Below are 16,121 nucleotides of genomic sequence, written 5' to 3' on the forward strand. Positions count from 1 at the left end.
TTGAGAGGTAGACTACTGTCCAGTAGGTAGTACTGTTTTGTCTGTAGGTGAGTTGCTTGGGAGAGATCGATTGCTTCATGAGTGGAGGACATTGCTGTATCAATTTACCATTTGGAATACAAATAAGTCTATTACAGTGGAAGCATGGAGAGACGAGCTAGTCAAGGATTACCGTTGAAAGGGGGAACGGGTAGAAAGTCCCGCGGAGTTTGTACTTGTTGTGGAATGGAATTTGTGGCTGGGCTTTCAGGGCTGAGAGTTATTCTCCAAGGTGCTTTGGAGTTGCTATAACACACAAGTTCAAGTTACATTATTCACTTCCCACAGGTATCAACTATGCCGGGCCCATTGATCCTGCATGTTCTGCGGAACAAGTTCAACCATGTATCCATCCTAAGCAACCGTCAATAACTTGGGTACTGTGATTGATAGAGTCAGGTCTGCCCACCGGATCAGCCACACACGCAATCTGATCGTAAATTTCCTTGAACTTTGGATGTACATCCCCCGTCCCCAAGCCGCGATGCTCTTCCCAAGCACTGAGAGGAACACTACCCCTGGAACTGTCCCCAACCTCTTTCAGCACGTGTACACCATCTCCCCTCAGTCGCTCGACAGCCGCGGGAACATCCGGGACAGTGAAACCTAGATGGCCAAATCCCAGGTAAGGAGGTAAGTTCCCTGTAGACACTCTAAACTCTTTATCCTTCTCAGTCCCATGAGTATGGTAAAACTCCAGCAGCCCGATGGTCTGGGTGAGTTCACGGACGTTGGCGACACGGAAGGCCCAGGCAGAAAGGTCGGCGCGGTCGCTGGGAGTGGGGGGATAGCCAAGGTAGTACATGGTGAAAGGGCCGGCGTTCATGGTGAAAATGGTGCGCATGCCCATGAGATCGATGTAGAAATGCAGAGTGCGCTGAGGATCTCGGATGCGGAGCATAAAGTGATTCAATCGGTAACCGACCGTGTCGGTTGTCAGAGGCGGGTCGGTGTTATGACCCCCAGGAAGATAGATGCCCGCCTCGAAAGGGGATGATTGAGATGCGGAAGGTGTTGCTTCATCCATTCCTTTGGCGTGACGAAAGATTGTAGCTTGGAAGAGCGCAAGTTGTTTGCACGCAAGCCGGAGGAAACCTGTACCAGCAATAGAACCAATGCGCGCGGGATGCTCTACGTAGCGAAGCCCCTTATAGGAATTAAGGAGCACAATGGTGGGAGATTCTCCAAGTATGACCGAATAATGACCTGTTTGGGCAGATAGTGGCATTAGTGGACCATGGAAACATGATGTTGAGAACGCCACGACCGTTCCTTTCGTCTGAGGATATAGTAATCGCAATTGTAAGAGTAATCTAGGGCTGGCCTGAACCAGATATTTGACGCAATCTAAGTCCGACTCCAATAGCGATTCTTCAGGTTGGGGTACCAAAGAGTATATGCAAACCAGGGCAAATGTTGCCACTGTCCTGTTGATGACTGTCATTTTGAGCCGTACATGTGAGCTTAGAAAGGCAGGCAGGCTGAACACCGAGGGCTGTGTCCGAATGCCTCTCATCCACCTCGTCGGTTATGCTCTTGAGAGCTGTCAGCTTGCTTAGAGCCATGGTCCGTAAAGCTGGACTGTGTCGAAGCAAACTTGACTTCGTCGTCGCTGTCACTGTCCATTTGATCCAGAATCCGGTCGATCTCGTCTCCAGCGTGCAATTCTAGACCAATTCCTTGATCGTTTGAAACTGGCATAGGCCGACCACGGGGATTACTGTCTTGAGAGTCTTGACTATGGGGCACTCGAGAGGCCGAGCTTCTGGAATCGTGGCTGCTCTGAAATATATTTCGTTGACGTTGGGAATGCTGGGAGCTTGAGTGATAGCCCGAATGTCCAGGACTGGACATGAAAAGCAGAGTTTCGATAGCGTCCTGTTCCATAGCGCTATTTCGATTGTGGTTTTGATGACCAACCGTACCGTTATAAGAAGCCTGACGCATTGGGCCAAGAGGAGGAGTCCCAGGGACCTGAACCTTTTCTGAATCTGCAGCTGGCCTGGACACGCCAACCTCTTGGTAAGAACGATGTCTGCGATGCAGTGACACGGAAATTTTCGGGTGGTGCAGCGGCTCGTTGGGGTTGGGACGTCGGCGGCGACTGCGGCTTCCACTTGCAATATCTGCAGGGGGTGCGAGTTTTGGGCGAGGATGGGATTTTGGCAGATCGAGGTTTGAGGGTGGCGAGGCATCGGCGGATTGGGCCACAGGAGACAGCCGCCCAGGGCCGCTCGGGGTGTAGAAACTGGTTGTTGAGGGTGGATCCGGCGCAGACATTGTGGTTCCATCTGGTGAGCTATTTTCTCCCAAACGCTGAGCCTCTATCTCGCTGAAGGCGGGCAACAGTCCAACCTTAGCGAGAGATTCTGTACTAGGCGGTAAGCCATGGATCTTCCTACTCTTAACCTTGGCGGCAGCATACGATAACCGCGTTCGTAGGTGAACGGACAACTAATTTGAAATTAGAATTCACATACAAGTCGCCGAAATTGATGTAAGGAATAAGCCTTACCGCTGCAATCCTGCTCTCACGCGATAGGGAGCCAATACTATGAGAGCGACGTCGATCGGGACTGTCTACTTCGGAAGGGTGGTCCGCTCCTGGGGCATCGACAAGGTGTTTGGAGATCCCAGCTGCAGTCCTCTTCGATGGGGCGTTATGTTTAGATGGGCTTCCCGGTACAGTCATAGAGGGACTATGGCTCTTTCGAATGGTGGACGCCAATGGCTCAGACCTGATCTGTTGCCCACCAGTGGACGCGTGTATACTCGTCCCCGTGGGTTCTGACGAAAGTTGGTGGTGCATTATTTCTTGCGTTCTGTTGTATTCGACGTGCTTTTCTTGCGCGACAGGCGGCAGACCCGTCGAGACCGAAGACTGTGGTAAGTGTCTATTGGAATTAGATGCCGGCTGGTCCGATGGTGGCTCTGATGTTATGTGAACCGCCATGGACGACTCCGGCTTAGGTGGCGATACGCCAACACGACTGTTTCTATGATCTATGGTGTCATGATGGCGGCTCCCAGCTGGGCGGCTGTGGTGTTCGGTGGCTTCTGCAAGATTCCGCGACGCAATTTGGGGTTGGGGGTTCTGCACATGTGGGCGTCCGTCTAACCGCGACGATCCACTCATACTGATAAAATGAGCGGCGGAAATCTGACACTGCAGGTCTTCTGAGGAATCTCAATAAGCTCTCGGGTGTGGCGTTTGCACATTCCTCCGATGGCAGCAGAGGAGGCAGAGGGTAAACAATCACGAGGGCTCTCAAACGGCCTGGCGTCTAGCGTCAAACAGAGGCAGATCACCGCCCGCTTCTGACGTTGTTGGGCACGGGAAGGGTCCGAAGCGGAGCTGTCAGGAGCACTCAGTCCACTGAGACAAAATGCCTGAGAAGCTGTTTGCTGCAAGGGATGGCGTTCGAAGAATCCACACGTGCAAGGCGGGACTAAGTACTAGCAAAAGCACGTTGCTGGTCTCCGCACGTCAATCCCGATGCCTGATGGATCGGCTTAAGGGGCGCGAGGGAAGGATGAGGAGGGATGCCATATGTAGACGAGAATCCGCCTACATGGAGAACAAATTGAATGCAGAGCTAGCGTTCACTGCGCTGGTGGGCGCAGGGCAACATGGGGAAGATCTTCCAGGACCAGCTCAGCAACGAGCGACGAGACAAGACGCGTTGCGCGGCGCGGTCACGTGGGGTTACTTCCACCGCATGGTTCAGGCACCATTTTCAGGCAGCCACAGAAATGTAAAAGTCAACACCAACTCAGTCTATTCCTGGTATAGAGCATCAATATATCCACATAAAAACAATAATCCAATAAGAGAAATAAGAAGTCCGACGCTATAGTCGGGTAAGATTCAACGCCATCCACCATGCAACATGTAGATAGATACACATCGACCATATTCACAGTAAACTTTTAACATCCGGTAGAGATCCCAAAAACATGCCGTTGCAGGAAGCGTTGCCTTACTTGCGCTTCTTACCCCCGCCACCTTCACTGTCCTGGTTCTTGCGCTTCTTACCTTCTCGGCGCCAGTATTCATCCCGTTCTCTCTTCTCCCGCTCGGCCTTCTTTTCCAGACCCTCCGCAACCTTCGCACGATACACCTGGCGCCGTTCCTCCTGCTTGGCCGCACGCTTGGCCTGCTTCTCGTTGCGCATGGTATTAAGCTTCTGCATGAGATCTCGTGCCTTCTTCTCTTCACCACCCAGGACCACAGCACGCTTCTGCATGTAGGTCTTGTCCTTCCGACCCTTCATCTTCGTGATTTGGGACTTGAAGGGAAGGTCAGCCGCCAGCTGGCGTGGCACACGAAGAGGGTTGAAGTGACGCTCGGGGCGCTCAATGGCGCGGTAAGCTGAGTCCTTGTTCATAGGAGTAGGAATTCCCTTTTCACGACGGACTTCACCAGTGAGACGCATAGCCTTCCAGCCGTTGTCACCGACACCGTCCTCGTCCAGATCCAGCAAGTTGGTGACAGGGTTGTAGAAGCGGTGGGGCTTGATCGGGTACCATGCGCGAAGGAAGACGATATCGCTCATGAGAATCTTGTCCTCGAAGGTAGCACGGAAGTAACCCTCGGGCTTGCTGAGAGCGCGTTTGATCTGACCACGAATACCAGACACAGTCCGGATGGAAGCTCCTTCAAATTTGGCGATTTCAATAGACGAGTTGAACATGTCCTTGATGAAAGCGGTGTTCTTGAAGATCTTGTAGGGTACACCAGTCAGCTTAAGCTTCTTGACAATCTCCGTGTGCTCGTCGACGCTCAGTACGACACCTGTAGCAGCGATGCGGAATCCCGGAGTCTTGTTCGAGAATGATTGCAGACAGCAGAAACCGGTGTTAGGTGCAACAAGAGGCCCGTAGAAGGTACCAAAGCAGTGCATGTGTTCGGGAGTGTACTTGAGCATGCGGTTACGGGTTCGACTGTCCGAAGTGCTGTATATCGGCAGGGACTGGAAGCGGCGCCAACCAAGAGAGAAGATGAGAGGGTCGTTGCTCTTCAGGATCTTCTTATGCCAACGATGCCTCTTGATGCGGATCTGCACATAACCGAATCTGTCTTCAGTCGGGGCCAATCCACCCACAATCACAGGGAAGCGGGGGTTGAACTTGGTTGCGAATTCGCAAGGAACGTTCTCAAGCACGATACGTGCATAAGTACCAGCCTTGAAACCTTCCGCACGGGCCCTCGAGGCCGGGTCAAGCATATCGAATTCAGCACGGTTGATGTCGATCTGCTTCTGGAGCTTGGCCTTCTGCATATCGTACCACTCGTCCTCTCCGAATTCTTCATCTCCACCCCCGGCCTGCCGGGAGTTATCCTTGGAGTTAGCGAAACCTTCACGGTCTTCTTCCTCAAAGCGCAGCCTCAATTCTTCCTTCTTCTTTGCATTACGTTCTCGCTCTGCATCCAAGTCGACGGGGCCTTCGGCCTCTGCAGCTTCATCATCCTCGGCGCCTTCTTCGTCAGAGAACCCGTCGAAAGCTTCACCAGTCTCCAAGTCTTCAAACTCTCCGTCACCCTCGTCATCTTCATCAAATGCATCATCGACATCCGAATCATCATCGTCGCCACCAGACAGTTTGGCACTGACGAAGCGTTGCCGCAAGGATTTAATCATGTCCGCATCTTGCCATTTGGCTTCTAGCTTGGCGTAGTCGTACTCAGGAACAGCACGGTACTCCGCAGCTTCTTCTTCCTCAACGTTTGTCTTCCTGAAGAAAGCGTCTTCGTCCTCTTCAGGCTCTTCATCGTCATCGCCGTCGGCCTCCTCCTTACCACTCCATCGGCGGATCACATCTGCAGGTGTGATGGTTTCATCATAAAGCATGCGTGACAAGTCAGGGACACGGTACTTAGGACGCTTCGAATGGAGGGCCTTCGCATTGGCAAGCATGTTATCCTTCCAACGGACCTCGCCATCATCTTCACCGTCTTCGTCTTCGTCGTCCTCGTCGCTATCAAGGACCTGATCCTCTACTGACGAGATGGAACCAAGGTCGGAGTCACTGTCGGCAAAAGCGATGTCGTCCTCTTTCTGATGAGCATTGCCGTTTTGTCTTTCCTTGAAGTTGGCCTCGAAATCTGGCGGTGCGGAAGCGTCGACCTCTTCCTCATCACCGCTCAGGTCCTCTTCCTCATCTTGCTCCATGTCCTCCTCGTCCTCTTCGCCCTCTTCGCTTTCGAAGCCTTCATCATCGTCCGCCGCATCCTGATTGTCCTGTTCGCCGTCCAGGAATCGAACGTTTCTCTTGTGCTTCCTGCCGACAGCTTCATCCTCGTCATCTGCCTTTCCGATGGCACCACCGCCGCGGAACAAACGAACACCACTGTCTGCCTCACCCAGAAGTTTACGCTCTCCTTGAAGACCGACGACCAATTGCTCTCCCAGGCCACGCTCCTCATCGTCAGATTCCTCGCCACGATCAAAGTTCGAGGTCTTCACATCGATGTAAACAGCATCCTTGTCAACCAAGACACCACCGACGTCGGACATAGGAGCAAAAAGCAACTTCTGCTTCTCTCCCAGCCTGCGCTTGCTATTCTTGCCGGTGGCTTTAGCCAACTGCTGATCCATATAAGGTGTTGGGCATGGGTCGGGGAGAGACTCGATGCCAGAAACAGTCAAGTCACCCACACCAGGAACATGCACGCGCGCACCAGAAGCCGGGAAGTTGGTGCCTCGTAGGTATCCATAGAGCGCTATCGTCCGATCACACTTCGGGTTTTCTTCGATCTGGGTAGGCGGCGTGATGTCGAGGAATCGATCTGCGAGGGCGTAAGGGTGAGAGTTGCGCCAGATGAGCGGTCTCGGGTTCTTCATGACAGACAAGAAGCGGGACAAGTTGTGCACTTCACGGTCGGGGTAGCGGCCATTGACGACTCCGGAAAGGTAGAAAAGCTTGGCACCGTTATACAGCTCGCTCCAGAAACGATGCTTGAGGCGTTTCTTGGCAGCACGCAGGGTGCTCTGCTTTTTGAAAAGGTCCAAGTGGGTCAGGATACCGAACACATTTCCGGGCATACCGTGAGAGCCCAAAACGTTCAAGAACTCCATAGTCTCCATCTCGAAGCCATAGTTTCCGTCGATCATCAGAAGCACAATATCCGCGATCTTAGCCACATCGACCATGCTGGCGAGGGAGTCGGAGGGGCATTCTAGGAAGGTAAGGCGGCGCCGTTTTGAGGTTACAACAGTCAACGGTCCCTTAGGGGTACTGAGGGTCTGCTTTGTGTATCGACGGATCAAGGACTTGATAAGGGTCGTTTTTCCAACCTGGAAGCAGCGAAGGCATTAGCATGTTGCAATCTTGACAATGGCATCATTGGTAAAGATACATACCCCCGGTGGGCCAACAATAGCCACCACGAGCGGCGGAGCTTCCTCGGGCAGGCGATCAACAAGAGGCACATGGAGTCTCTTTTCTTTAATCTATGCGGCAGAATGAGCATCAGTGACCGTTGCGTACGGGATTATGAAGAGGGTAGTAGCGCGTACATCGTGAGATCTTGCGCCGGCCTTGTTCGATTTGCCAGGGTTCGAGAACGCGAAAGCCTTCGGATTCGGGCCTAAGTTGCGATACATCTGTTAGTCGACCATTTTCTTTGAAAAAGCGGCGAATCCGACTTTGAAGAAGTATTACATACCGTCGTACTTCTTTTTCTCTTTGGCAGGGCGATGCGCCCTGTTGGATTGCTCCTCCATCTTGAATATGCGAGGTCTGTGGACCCCTCAAGAAATCTCTCCCCGGCTCGTGAAAAGATAAAAGCTTTCACCAAAAAAGTCGAGCAATCGGCGAGCTGCTTCCGTTGTCCAGTAGCTCGGCCAAAATTATTATTTCCATTTTCTTTCGCCGGAGGGTGTTTTTTCCGAGCCGAGATCTTCCCGCCGGAGAAAATGGGGGCAAAAGGCGGAACAGGAACATTGCTGCCCCAGGCAACTAATTACTAATGAGATCAGTTCTGCGATCAGTTATCGTCCGGCCCGGTCGAGTTCGATAAGGGCTCAACCCTTCCATATCGGCCCGGTGTCAATACGTCGTGATGGCCATGAGAGGATCCGAACTGGGACCCCAAAGCGGGGCTGTATGGGGCAGAATACGATAAGGAACGCTGCGATCATCGGCAGGCATCCCGAGGTAGTCGTGTACTATTAAAGCATAGGTTCACTGCCCCTGGCGTGGGTTAAGATGTACATTCCTCTCGCATTGGTTGCGTACTACACTGGTCATCTCGAACCGCCAAATATATTACCTTAAGACTACTGCTTCAACCAGACACATCCACAATGGCTGCTCCGCGTCGTCCCCCTCCAGCTTATACAGCTCCTGCTGATTCTGGAGTCCATGCTACCTCAAAGCTGTACCGAAACATCTCGGAAACAGCTTCCGAGTCCTCCAAACGAACTCTAGAGTCATCCTTCACTATTCGTCCATGCTCGGGCCAAGCTTGGGTAGTACCAGCCGGACACATCTGCCGTCTCACAACGCCGAAGGGTCCTCAAGTGGGTGATCTTAACATCTGGAATGCGAATAACCCTCGCGAAAGACTCTGGGCAGCGCGCACTCGTCAGATCCACGCCTCCCATGTCTCGGTTGGTGACCGCCTGTGGTCGAACCTGCCATACTTGCGCCCTCTAATTACCATTACAGGTGATTCGCTAGCAGGTGGGCAACTTCACGAAGTCTTGGATGAGGATGGCAAGCGAAAAGAAGGAAAGGGCTTCGGCACAACGCAGTTCGGAGGGCGCGTGCACGACCTTCTTGGTACCCGTTGTGATCCTTATGTGAATCTGGTCATGGGTGGGGAAAGCTTCGACTTCCACTGCCACTCTAACCTGACCCGTGCTGTTGCTCCGTATGGTCTGACAGAGCTTGACGTGCATGACGTGCTCAATGTCTTCCAGGTGACGGGACTCGATGAGGAAGGAAAGTACTTTATGGAGACTTCTCCTGCAAAGCCGGGAGAGTACTTTGAGTTCTTCGCTGAAGTTGATGTACTCTGCGCACTGTCGGCATGTCCTGGAGGTGAGTTTTATCTGGCAATCATGAAGATTAGATACTGATTCTTGGTCGTAGGTGATCTGTCAAACTGGGGCTGGGAGGAGAAGGCAGATATGGGGGCTACCACACGTCCACTGGGCGTTGAACTGTATAAGTTGACGGATTCCAAGGTGCTTGAGGGCTGGAAGGAGCCTGTAAGCCCCAAGTATGCTGGTATGCACGGTATGAAGATGCCACAGAGGGAGGATGACGGATCTGGTTATGTTGGGCTATAGGTATCGGGGAGGATATATAATATGATGTATGATATACCCTGACGACCAGAGTGTTCGTATAGTACCATGTCGAACCGAGTGGCTATTTAAAGCAATTCATATAAATAGCAGCAACTTCCGGCGATACCGAGGTCTACAAGTCGGTCGAGGTATCCTACTCAGAATGGTTTACCAGTATCTTGCGTTGAAGACGGGTTTTTTGTTGGCGTAGGCCTTCAACGCACTAAATACAGATAAATTTAGAGCGTTGTATCGGGTCTATCTGGAGAGCAGATAGAGAGATGCGTCCCAACATATGTAGTAGTAGTAGTACGAAGGTTCCGTGGGGATCTGCTTTTTGTCAGATACAACTACAGTAACAGCTATCACAGGTTCCAAAATGGACGACAGGGATGTGTATTAATGCTCCCCTCTTTATGGATGTATTTTCATCCAAGTGAACGATACATCACAATAGGCAGGATGCTGGTTCTATGGAGACACTCTCATTCCTTGAAGAAACTTCCCATTAAGTTTTACTTCAATAGCAAGAGATGAGATGACAAATCTATCTAGTAGCTACACGCACATTAACCTTAACCTGAATTTCCTTAAATATCTATGACAGGAGATGATTACTTGGATCCGTGCGTTGATTAGAGGCGACCTCAGGAAGTGGGATTAAACAGCGACGATCATGTGAGCTAATGTCACCACCGTAAAACACCAGATTCGGTCTGTAGTTCCGCATCATATCTTTGATTCCTTTTTTTTTATTTCCTTTTTTGATATCCCAGCATCAGCGAGTCGGAGCGAATGATCAGCGCCATGTGGTGCGGGATGCATTGAATGTGCCGTGAATGCAACAAGAAACTATTGGTGCTAACAAATGCCGCACTCCCTGGGCCGAACCCCAGAGGTTGGACCAGAAAAATCCCTCTCAAGGTGCTTACAGCTTTTATCTATAGCTATCTGTGCATTATCTAAAATATTCTTGGGATATCATCCAATCCTTATTTTCATCGAGATAAGGACATAGCCAGATGGCGTTCGATGGCTCGTATACGATGGCTGCGATGTGTGTCCACAAGCGTGGGAAGAGCACGCGGGATGAGGATTTGTTCAGAAGCTGACGCTTATCTACGATTCTTGCCGCCTGAACCATGAATATAAGTACTACAATGTTCAGTGACTTCTATAAAGGTGAATCGCACATAGCTCTGCGTCATCCCATGCCTCTTTAACTGACGTGACCCGACCTTTAAGCTAGCTAGCTGCCAGTACTCTTACGAGTCTGTCTTTGCCTCGCATCAGAATGGACCCTGACCCAGAGGCCTTGAAGGAACTGCCATCGCTGGCGACGGTGAAAGAAAAATCTCAACAGACTCAAGACTCTATCTACAATATTCGCCCATGGAATAACAATCATCTTGATCGAGCCATTAGTACTGTGAGTACTATTGGCGAGGATGACGACCCAGGCTTGCGCCGACCTACAGACTTCAAGCAAAGACAGGTACTGTCTGACAGGATTCCAGTGCTCAGAAGCACGCAGGCTAAAACCAGCAGGATTTCTCCGGCAAAATGCTTCTTTGGCTCGCATACCAGTCAATTGGTGTCATATACGGAGATATTGGAACCAGCCCGCTCTACGTCTTTTCGTCTACGTTCACCGAGGCACCGTCTCGCCAAGACCTTATTGGAGTGCTCTCCATTATAATCTGGAGTATTACGATTATGGTGACCATAAAATACGTCTTCATTATCCTTCACGCGGATAACGATGGAGAGGGAGGTACATTCAGCACATATTCTCTGCTCAGTCGCTATGTAAGACACCTCTCTTTTGTGCCGGATAAAATTGACCAGCTCAGATGAATATCACTCATCGAGATCCTCGAGAGGCATCCCTTGTGCAGATGAAGAGACACCTGTCAATTGATCTCGAGAGCTCCAGCAGATTTGCTAGACACAGCCTGGAAACAAGCAAGTTCGCGAAGCGCCTACTAAAAGTCGTGGGAGTACTGGCCGTTACGATGGTTCTTGCGGATGGCCTGCTTACTCCCGCTCAATCCGTGCTGGGTGCCGTCCAGGGAATTGAAGTTGTTTCTCCAAACATTTCCAAAGGCACTGTCATCGGGGTCACGGATGCTATCTTGGTCGTCTTGTTCTTGCTACAGCCACTTGGTATCACGCGGGTTACGTTCGCCTTTGCCCCAATAGTTATCATTTGGCTTGGATTCAACGCTGCGTTTGGAATCTATAACCTTGCTAAATATGATGCCGGGGTCTTTGTCGCCTTCAACCCCGGTTATGCATTCACCTTTCTGATCCGACACGGGGAATCAGGATGGAGAATGCTCAGTGGTACTTTGCTTGCCTTTACCGGAGTTGAAGCCCTTTTTGCCGACCTTGGTGCTTTTAGTCGTCGGGCGATCCAGATAAGTTGGTTATGCTATACATTTCCCTGCCTACTTCTGGCATATATCGGGCAGGCTGCATACATCAGTGTGCATCCAGAAGCATACTCGAATCCGTTCTACAACGCAGCTCCCCCAGGCACCATCTATCCTGCGCTTGTAATTGCCATTCTAGCAGCTATAGTTGCATCGCAAGCAATTATCACTGCTACCTTTCAGGTATGAATATCGCTTTCAAGGTATGACCAGTCTAACTCCGTTTAGCTCCTAGCGCAAGTGATGAAGCTCTCATACCTCCCACAATTCAAAGTGGTTCATACATCCGATATATTCCATGGACAGCTTTACATACCGCTTGCGAACTGGCTATTGATGATCGGGACGATACTTGTGGCGTCTATCTATAACAACGTATGTCAATCGATTCTAATGCTCATTGGGGTGCGCTAATGAAGAGCAGACTACATCTCTTGGAAACGCATACGGAGTGTGTGTCATCTTCGTCACCTTCTTCGACACATGCATGGTTGCAATGGTGGCAATGTTTGTGTGGCGCAAGAGTCCTTACCTTGTCTTCCTGCCCTGGCTTACAATTGCTTGCTTCGACGGGGCATACCTATCTTCGGCACTAACAAAAGTCCCCACTGGCGCATGGTTCACTCTCGCCGTAGCCACCATTCTCGCCCTGCTCTTTCTCCTCTGGCGATTTGGAAAGGAGCAGCAATGGTTTGCTGAAGCGGAAGATCGCTTTCCCACATCGCACTTTGTGACAAAAGATCAAGATGGTAGCATTCGCCTTACAGATCGGTTTGACGGTGCACCTCTGAGCACCACCCAGGGTGTGGGCATATTCTTTGACAAAGCTGGAGAGACCACGCCCATCGTCTTTAGCCAGTTCATCCTGAAGCTCACGACAATGTTTGAGACGATTATCTTCTTTCATCTACGACCTCTCGAAACTCCATCAGTCCCTATCGATGATCGCTACACTGTTTCGAAACTTGCAATTCCAAATTGTTACCGTCTGGTTGTCCGCTACGGCTACAATGACGAGATCATTTCCCCCGACCTCGCTAGCACCATCACTGATCAGGTACGCAAGTACTTGATCGAGCATAGACATACCACTGCTCCGACGGAAGCTAGCACGAGCATAAGTCAGCTGAGCCGGGATATAGGTCAAGATTCGACGAGTGCTGAAGAGTCCCGGACGATCACTAGCCGAGGGAGGCCGGTCGATCCGGTAGCACTGCTGGAGAAGGCTTGTGCACATAACGTGCTGTACATCACTGGCAAGGAGCAGATGAGAGTCAAAAGGGGTACGAATATTTTCAGGCGGTTTGTGCTGGAGATCTTCCTATGGATTCGGGACAATACCCGAGCGAAGATTGCTTCGTTGGGGCTGGGAGCCGAGAAGGTGATTGAGGTGGGGTTTTTGAAGGATATATGACCACATAGTCTGTAGTGAGATAACACCATATCGTATGATTTTATCGATATCTCATCTATACTATTATGATCCACACAGATATTTCCTTAGATCTTCATCCACGTCATTCATAAGCTGGTGATAGTATACAGCACGTGACTGCCCCTCGCGGGATAACGTCATCGGGTGCGTCATTGCCGCAGGGAATCACAGGATGGAACAATGCAATTCAATACGAATCCGGAAATGGCAGTTGCATTTATCCATAGTTAATGGAAAAAGTAAGACTTTAGAGGGGCAGTTGTGTAACACCAGCAGTAAATACACGATACGTAGGGCTCTTTATATCACCCGCTTATAATCTCGCGCCGCTCAGTTTCTACACACTACTCATGCTTGTTGGCTGAATACGACAATTCTTCATAAAAATAATATCATAATTCATACATTCAATATAACAAATAAGACCATAGAAGTCATCTAAGCTCCCGCAAATTAGTCATACGGCCGGACCAGTTCCGTTCTGATAACCTTTTGTCTACTGGATCGAGACTTCGCTGTCTTTCTCGACGTGGATGTGGTCGGAGGACTGGAGGGTGGAGACTTGTTCATCGTCGTATTGGACACTATATGATCAAGAATTAGTTGGGACATGCAAAAGGATAGTAAGCTTGACAGTGGTGGGGGAAGATGTTCGTACACGAATCCCTTGACCAGAGCAAATTCCTTCACGATCTTGCCTCCGTTATCAGTGGCAGTCTTCTTGGCCCTACGCACAAGTGTTAGAGCCAAGCTTTTTTTATGAGTAAACTGTGGTATATCTCACTTCTCAAGCTCCTCAGGGGGAGACTCCTTCTTGAGGCTGACCTGTAAATAATGAAATTCGTTAGCATTTAGCCAGAGGACGGGAGTGGGACGGGACAGGACAACAAACGAACCATGTACTGGTGAGGCATGTTGGCGGTAAATTTTTTTGTTCTGGAGAAGAGAGAAGTAGTTCTTGAGTGAGAAAGTAATCTGAAAACCCTTGACCTGAAAATGTTGATGAAAGACGTAAGATGAGTTGCCCGATGTGGGACAGGGGAGGGTTTATTTATACTCTGCGGCTAGTAGTAAGAAGTAAGAAAGAGTCTAGTTAGGCACCTGCGGGGGTCGATCTCACGCCCTGATAAGGGGACCGAGGGGTCGGACTAGGGACCAACCAGTAGTGTGCACACCACTTTGGGTGCAGTGCAGGATCGATGATGTCTATGCAGACAGGGGTTAACAGAGTACAGTTAATGTGGCTGGAGAGTGCATGCAGATAGCTACGTCGTATCACAAATGGCTACATTTCGTATTCTTGGCGAATATTGATTTGTAGGGGTGAGTCAACTGGCGAGTTCTGCGGCAGCACGTGAGACGGATCCCCCACGGAGTCCGGCTTGTGAGGTCATCGACTGCTGTGTCTTGCAAGTCGCCATGGCCAACTTTGACGATGGCGGTAAGACGAGCCCTGCAGACTGCGTCTCGGGGTGCTAGCCTTCGATATCATTGTTTCTCAACCTTTCCAGCAAGGTCCTTTTCTTCGTCACCTCTCGTACAGACGACTACATCCCCACGGCACGCGTTTGCTTACGGCGCCAATGATGAAGTTGCCCGTCTCGCCGCCAGTCGTCGCCGACCATTGACTCTAGCAGATCTGCTCAAGTATGCAGCATGCGCTCTACATTCCTCGATATAGGGATAATTGCTAATTTGAATAGACATGGGCGTCCGCCCCTGTGCAAAGATGCCCTCCTGGCCTCGGCCAACTTCACGCTCTCCCTTCTTCCGGCCCGCCTAGCGTCTCGTATCGAGGCTCTCCGCAACCTCCCTTTCATCGTCGTATCGAATCCGCATGTCTCCAAGATCTATAACAATTACCTACACTCGCTCTCGACTCTCCTGCCATATCAGCAACGTCAGGTCACGACGCTAGAGGAGGAGAATCAATTTGCTGAAGTGCTTGCCGATCTCGTGCATACGCATACGAACACCATTCCCATTCTTGCCCGTGGCTTTCTCGAATGTCGCCGATACATCGATCCCACTGAGGTAACTCGGTTCCTAGACACGCATCTGCGCGCCAGAATCGGCACACGGCTCATAGCAGAGCAACACTTGGCGCTGCACTTTGCCTCGCAGCCAGTCCGCGACGATCCATCTGAACAACAAGAAACACCAAAGGATGCTGCACCATCAAATTACATCGGAGTCATTGATACCGCACTGCAACCCGCCCGCATAGTCAAGTCATGCGAGGACTTTGTGGGCGAGATCTGCGAGCTGAAGTATGGGGTCCGTCCGCGGTTGAATATCGGTGGACAGCCGGACGCTTCTTTCGCACATGTGCCGGTTCACGTGGAGTATATTCTTACCGAGTTGCTGAAAAATGCTTTCCGGGCGGTTATTGAGTCCGGGAATGGGAATGAGCCCATTGAGGTGACCATTGCGGCGGCACCTGATGTTCCTGCCAGTCCGGTACATGACCCGAAGGCGAAGGAGAAGTGGAGTCACTCCGATTCGGATACTGGATTTCACATGGACACCGTGGTGGGAACGGCGGATGCGAACGAGTCAATCAAGTGTTGGTCGCCGTCGCAGCAGAGCATCACGATCCGCATCCGAGACCGGGGTGGAGGTATCCCTCCGGAGGTGCTGCCGAACATCTGGTCCTACAGCTTCACTACCTTCTCTGACTATGGTATGAACGGGTCGGAGAATGGCAGCATGGACGCGCTAAACACGATATCCGGCAGCGGGGGCCATTTGAGCAGCATTGCCGGACTGGGGTATGGACTGCCGCTGAGCCGGGCATATGCAGAGTATTTCGGAGGGAGCATCGCGGTGCAGAGCTTATGGGGATGGGGAACAGATGTATATTTGACGCTCCAGGGAGTAGCCATGCCATCTTGTGTACCGCAACATTGATAT

General features: G+C 51.0%; 7 protein-coding genes across 7 annotated transcripts; 3 read left to right on the forward strand and 4 right to left on the reverse strand.

Annotated features, from left to right (window-relative positions):
* Positions 1–330: 330 nt before the first annotated feature.
* Positions 331–1,066, reverse strand: AKAW2_21149A (putative lactoylglutathione lyase (Glo1); the record flags this gene model as incomplete). Its single annotated transcript, XM_041685941.1, has 2 exons — positions 331–393; positions 449–1,066. The coding sequence occupies 2 exons, from the start codon at positions 1,064–1,066 to the stop codon at positions 331–333; spliced, it is 681 nt and encodes a 226-aa protein (XP_041539975.1).
* A 485-nt stretch (positions 1,067–1,551) lies between these two features.
* On the reverse strand, positions 1,552–3,175 carry AKAW2_21150A (uncharacterized protein; the record flags this gene model as incomplete). Its single annotated transcript, XM_041685942.1, has 2 exons — positions 1,552–2,493; positions 2,555–3,175. 2 exons carry the CDS (start codon positions 3,173–3,175, stop codon positions 1,552–1,554), a joined length of 1,563 nt encoding a protein of 520 aa, XP_041539976.1.
* Positions 3,176–4,019: 844 nt separating this feature from the next.
* On the reverse strand, positions 4,020–7,766 carry BMS1 (GTPase BMS1; the record flags this gene model as incomplete). Its single annotated transcript, XM_041685943.1, has 4 exons — positions 4,020–7,337; positions 7,404–7,493; positions 7,560–7,630; positions 7,709–7,766. 4 exons carry the CDS (start codon positions 7,764–7,766, stop codon positions 4,020–4,022), a joined length of 3,537 nt encoding a protein of 1,178 aa, XP_041539977.1.
* A 582-nt stretch (positions 7,767–8,348) lies between these two features.
* Positions 8,349–9,338, forward strand: AKAW2_21152S (urea carboxylase-associated family protein; the record flags this gene model as incomplete). Its single annotated transcript, XM_041685944.1, has 2 exons — positions 8,349–9,087; positions 9,139–9,338. The coding sequence occupies 2 exons, from the start codon at positions 8,349–8,351 to the stop codon at positions 9,336–9,338; spliced, it is 939 nt and encodes a 312-aa protein (XP_041539978.1).
* A 1,294-nt stretch (positions 9,339–10,632) lies between these two features.
* Positions 10,633–13,187, forward strand: AKAW2_21153S (uncharacterized protein; the record flags this gene model as incomplete). Its single annotated transcript, XM_041685945.1, has 5 exons — positions 10,633–10,833; positions 10,887–11,147; positions 11,192–11,956; positions 12,002–12,148; positions 12,198–13,187. The coding sequence occupies 5 exons, from the start codon at positions 10,633–10,635 to the stop codon at positions 13,185–13,187; spliced, it is 2,364 nt and encodes a 787-aa protein (XP_041539979.1).
* A 517-nt stretch (positions 13,188–13,704) lies between these two features.
* On the reverse strand, positions 13,705–14,122 carry AKAW2_21154A (uncharacterized protein; the record flags this gene model as incomplete). Its single annotated transcript, XM_041685947.1, has 4 exons — positions 13,705–13,792; positions 13,867–13,935; positions 13,993–14,033; positions 14,105–14,122. The coding sequence occupies 4 exons, from the start codon at positions 14,120–14,122 to the stop codon at positions 13,705–13,707; spliced, it is 216 nt and encodes a 71-aa protein (XP_041539980.1).
* A 521-nt stretch (positions 14,123–14,643) lies between these two features.
* Positions 14,644–16,118, forward strand: AKAW2_21155S (alpha-ketoacid dehydrogenase kinase family protein; the record flags this gene model as incomplete). Its single annotated transcript, XM_041685948.1, has 2 exons — positions 14,644–14,855; positions 14,912–16,118. The coding sequence occupies 2 exons, from the start codon at positions 14,644–14,646 to the stop codon at positions 16,116–16,118; spliced, it is 1,419 nt and encodes a 472-aa protein (XP_041539981.1).
* Positions 16,119–16,121: the final 3 nt, after the last annotated feature.

This window comes from Aspergillus luchuensis, chromosome 2 (genome assembly GCF_016861625.1).
Source record: "Aspergillus luchuensis IFO 4308 DNA, chromosome 2, nearly complete sequence".
NCBI lineage: Eukaryota > Fungi > Ascomycota > Eurotiomycetes > Eurotiales > Aspergillaceae > Aspergillus > Aspergillus luchuensis.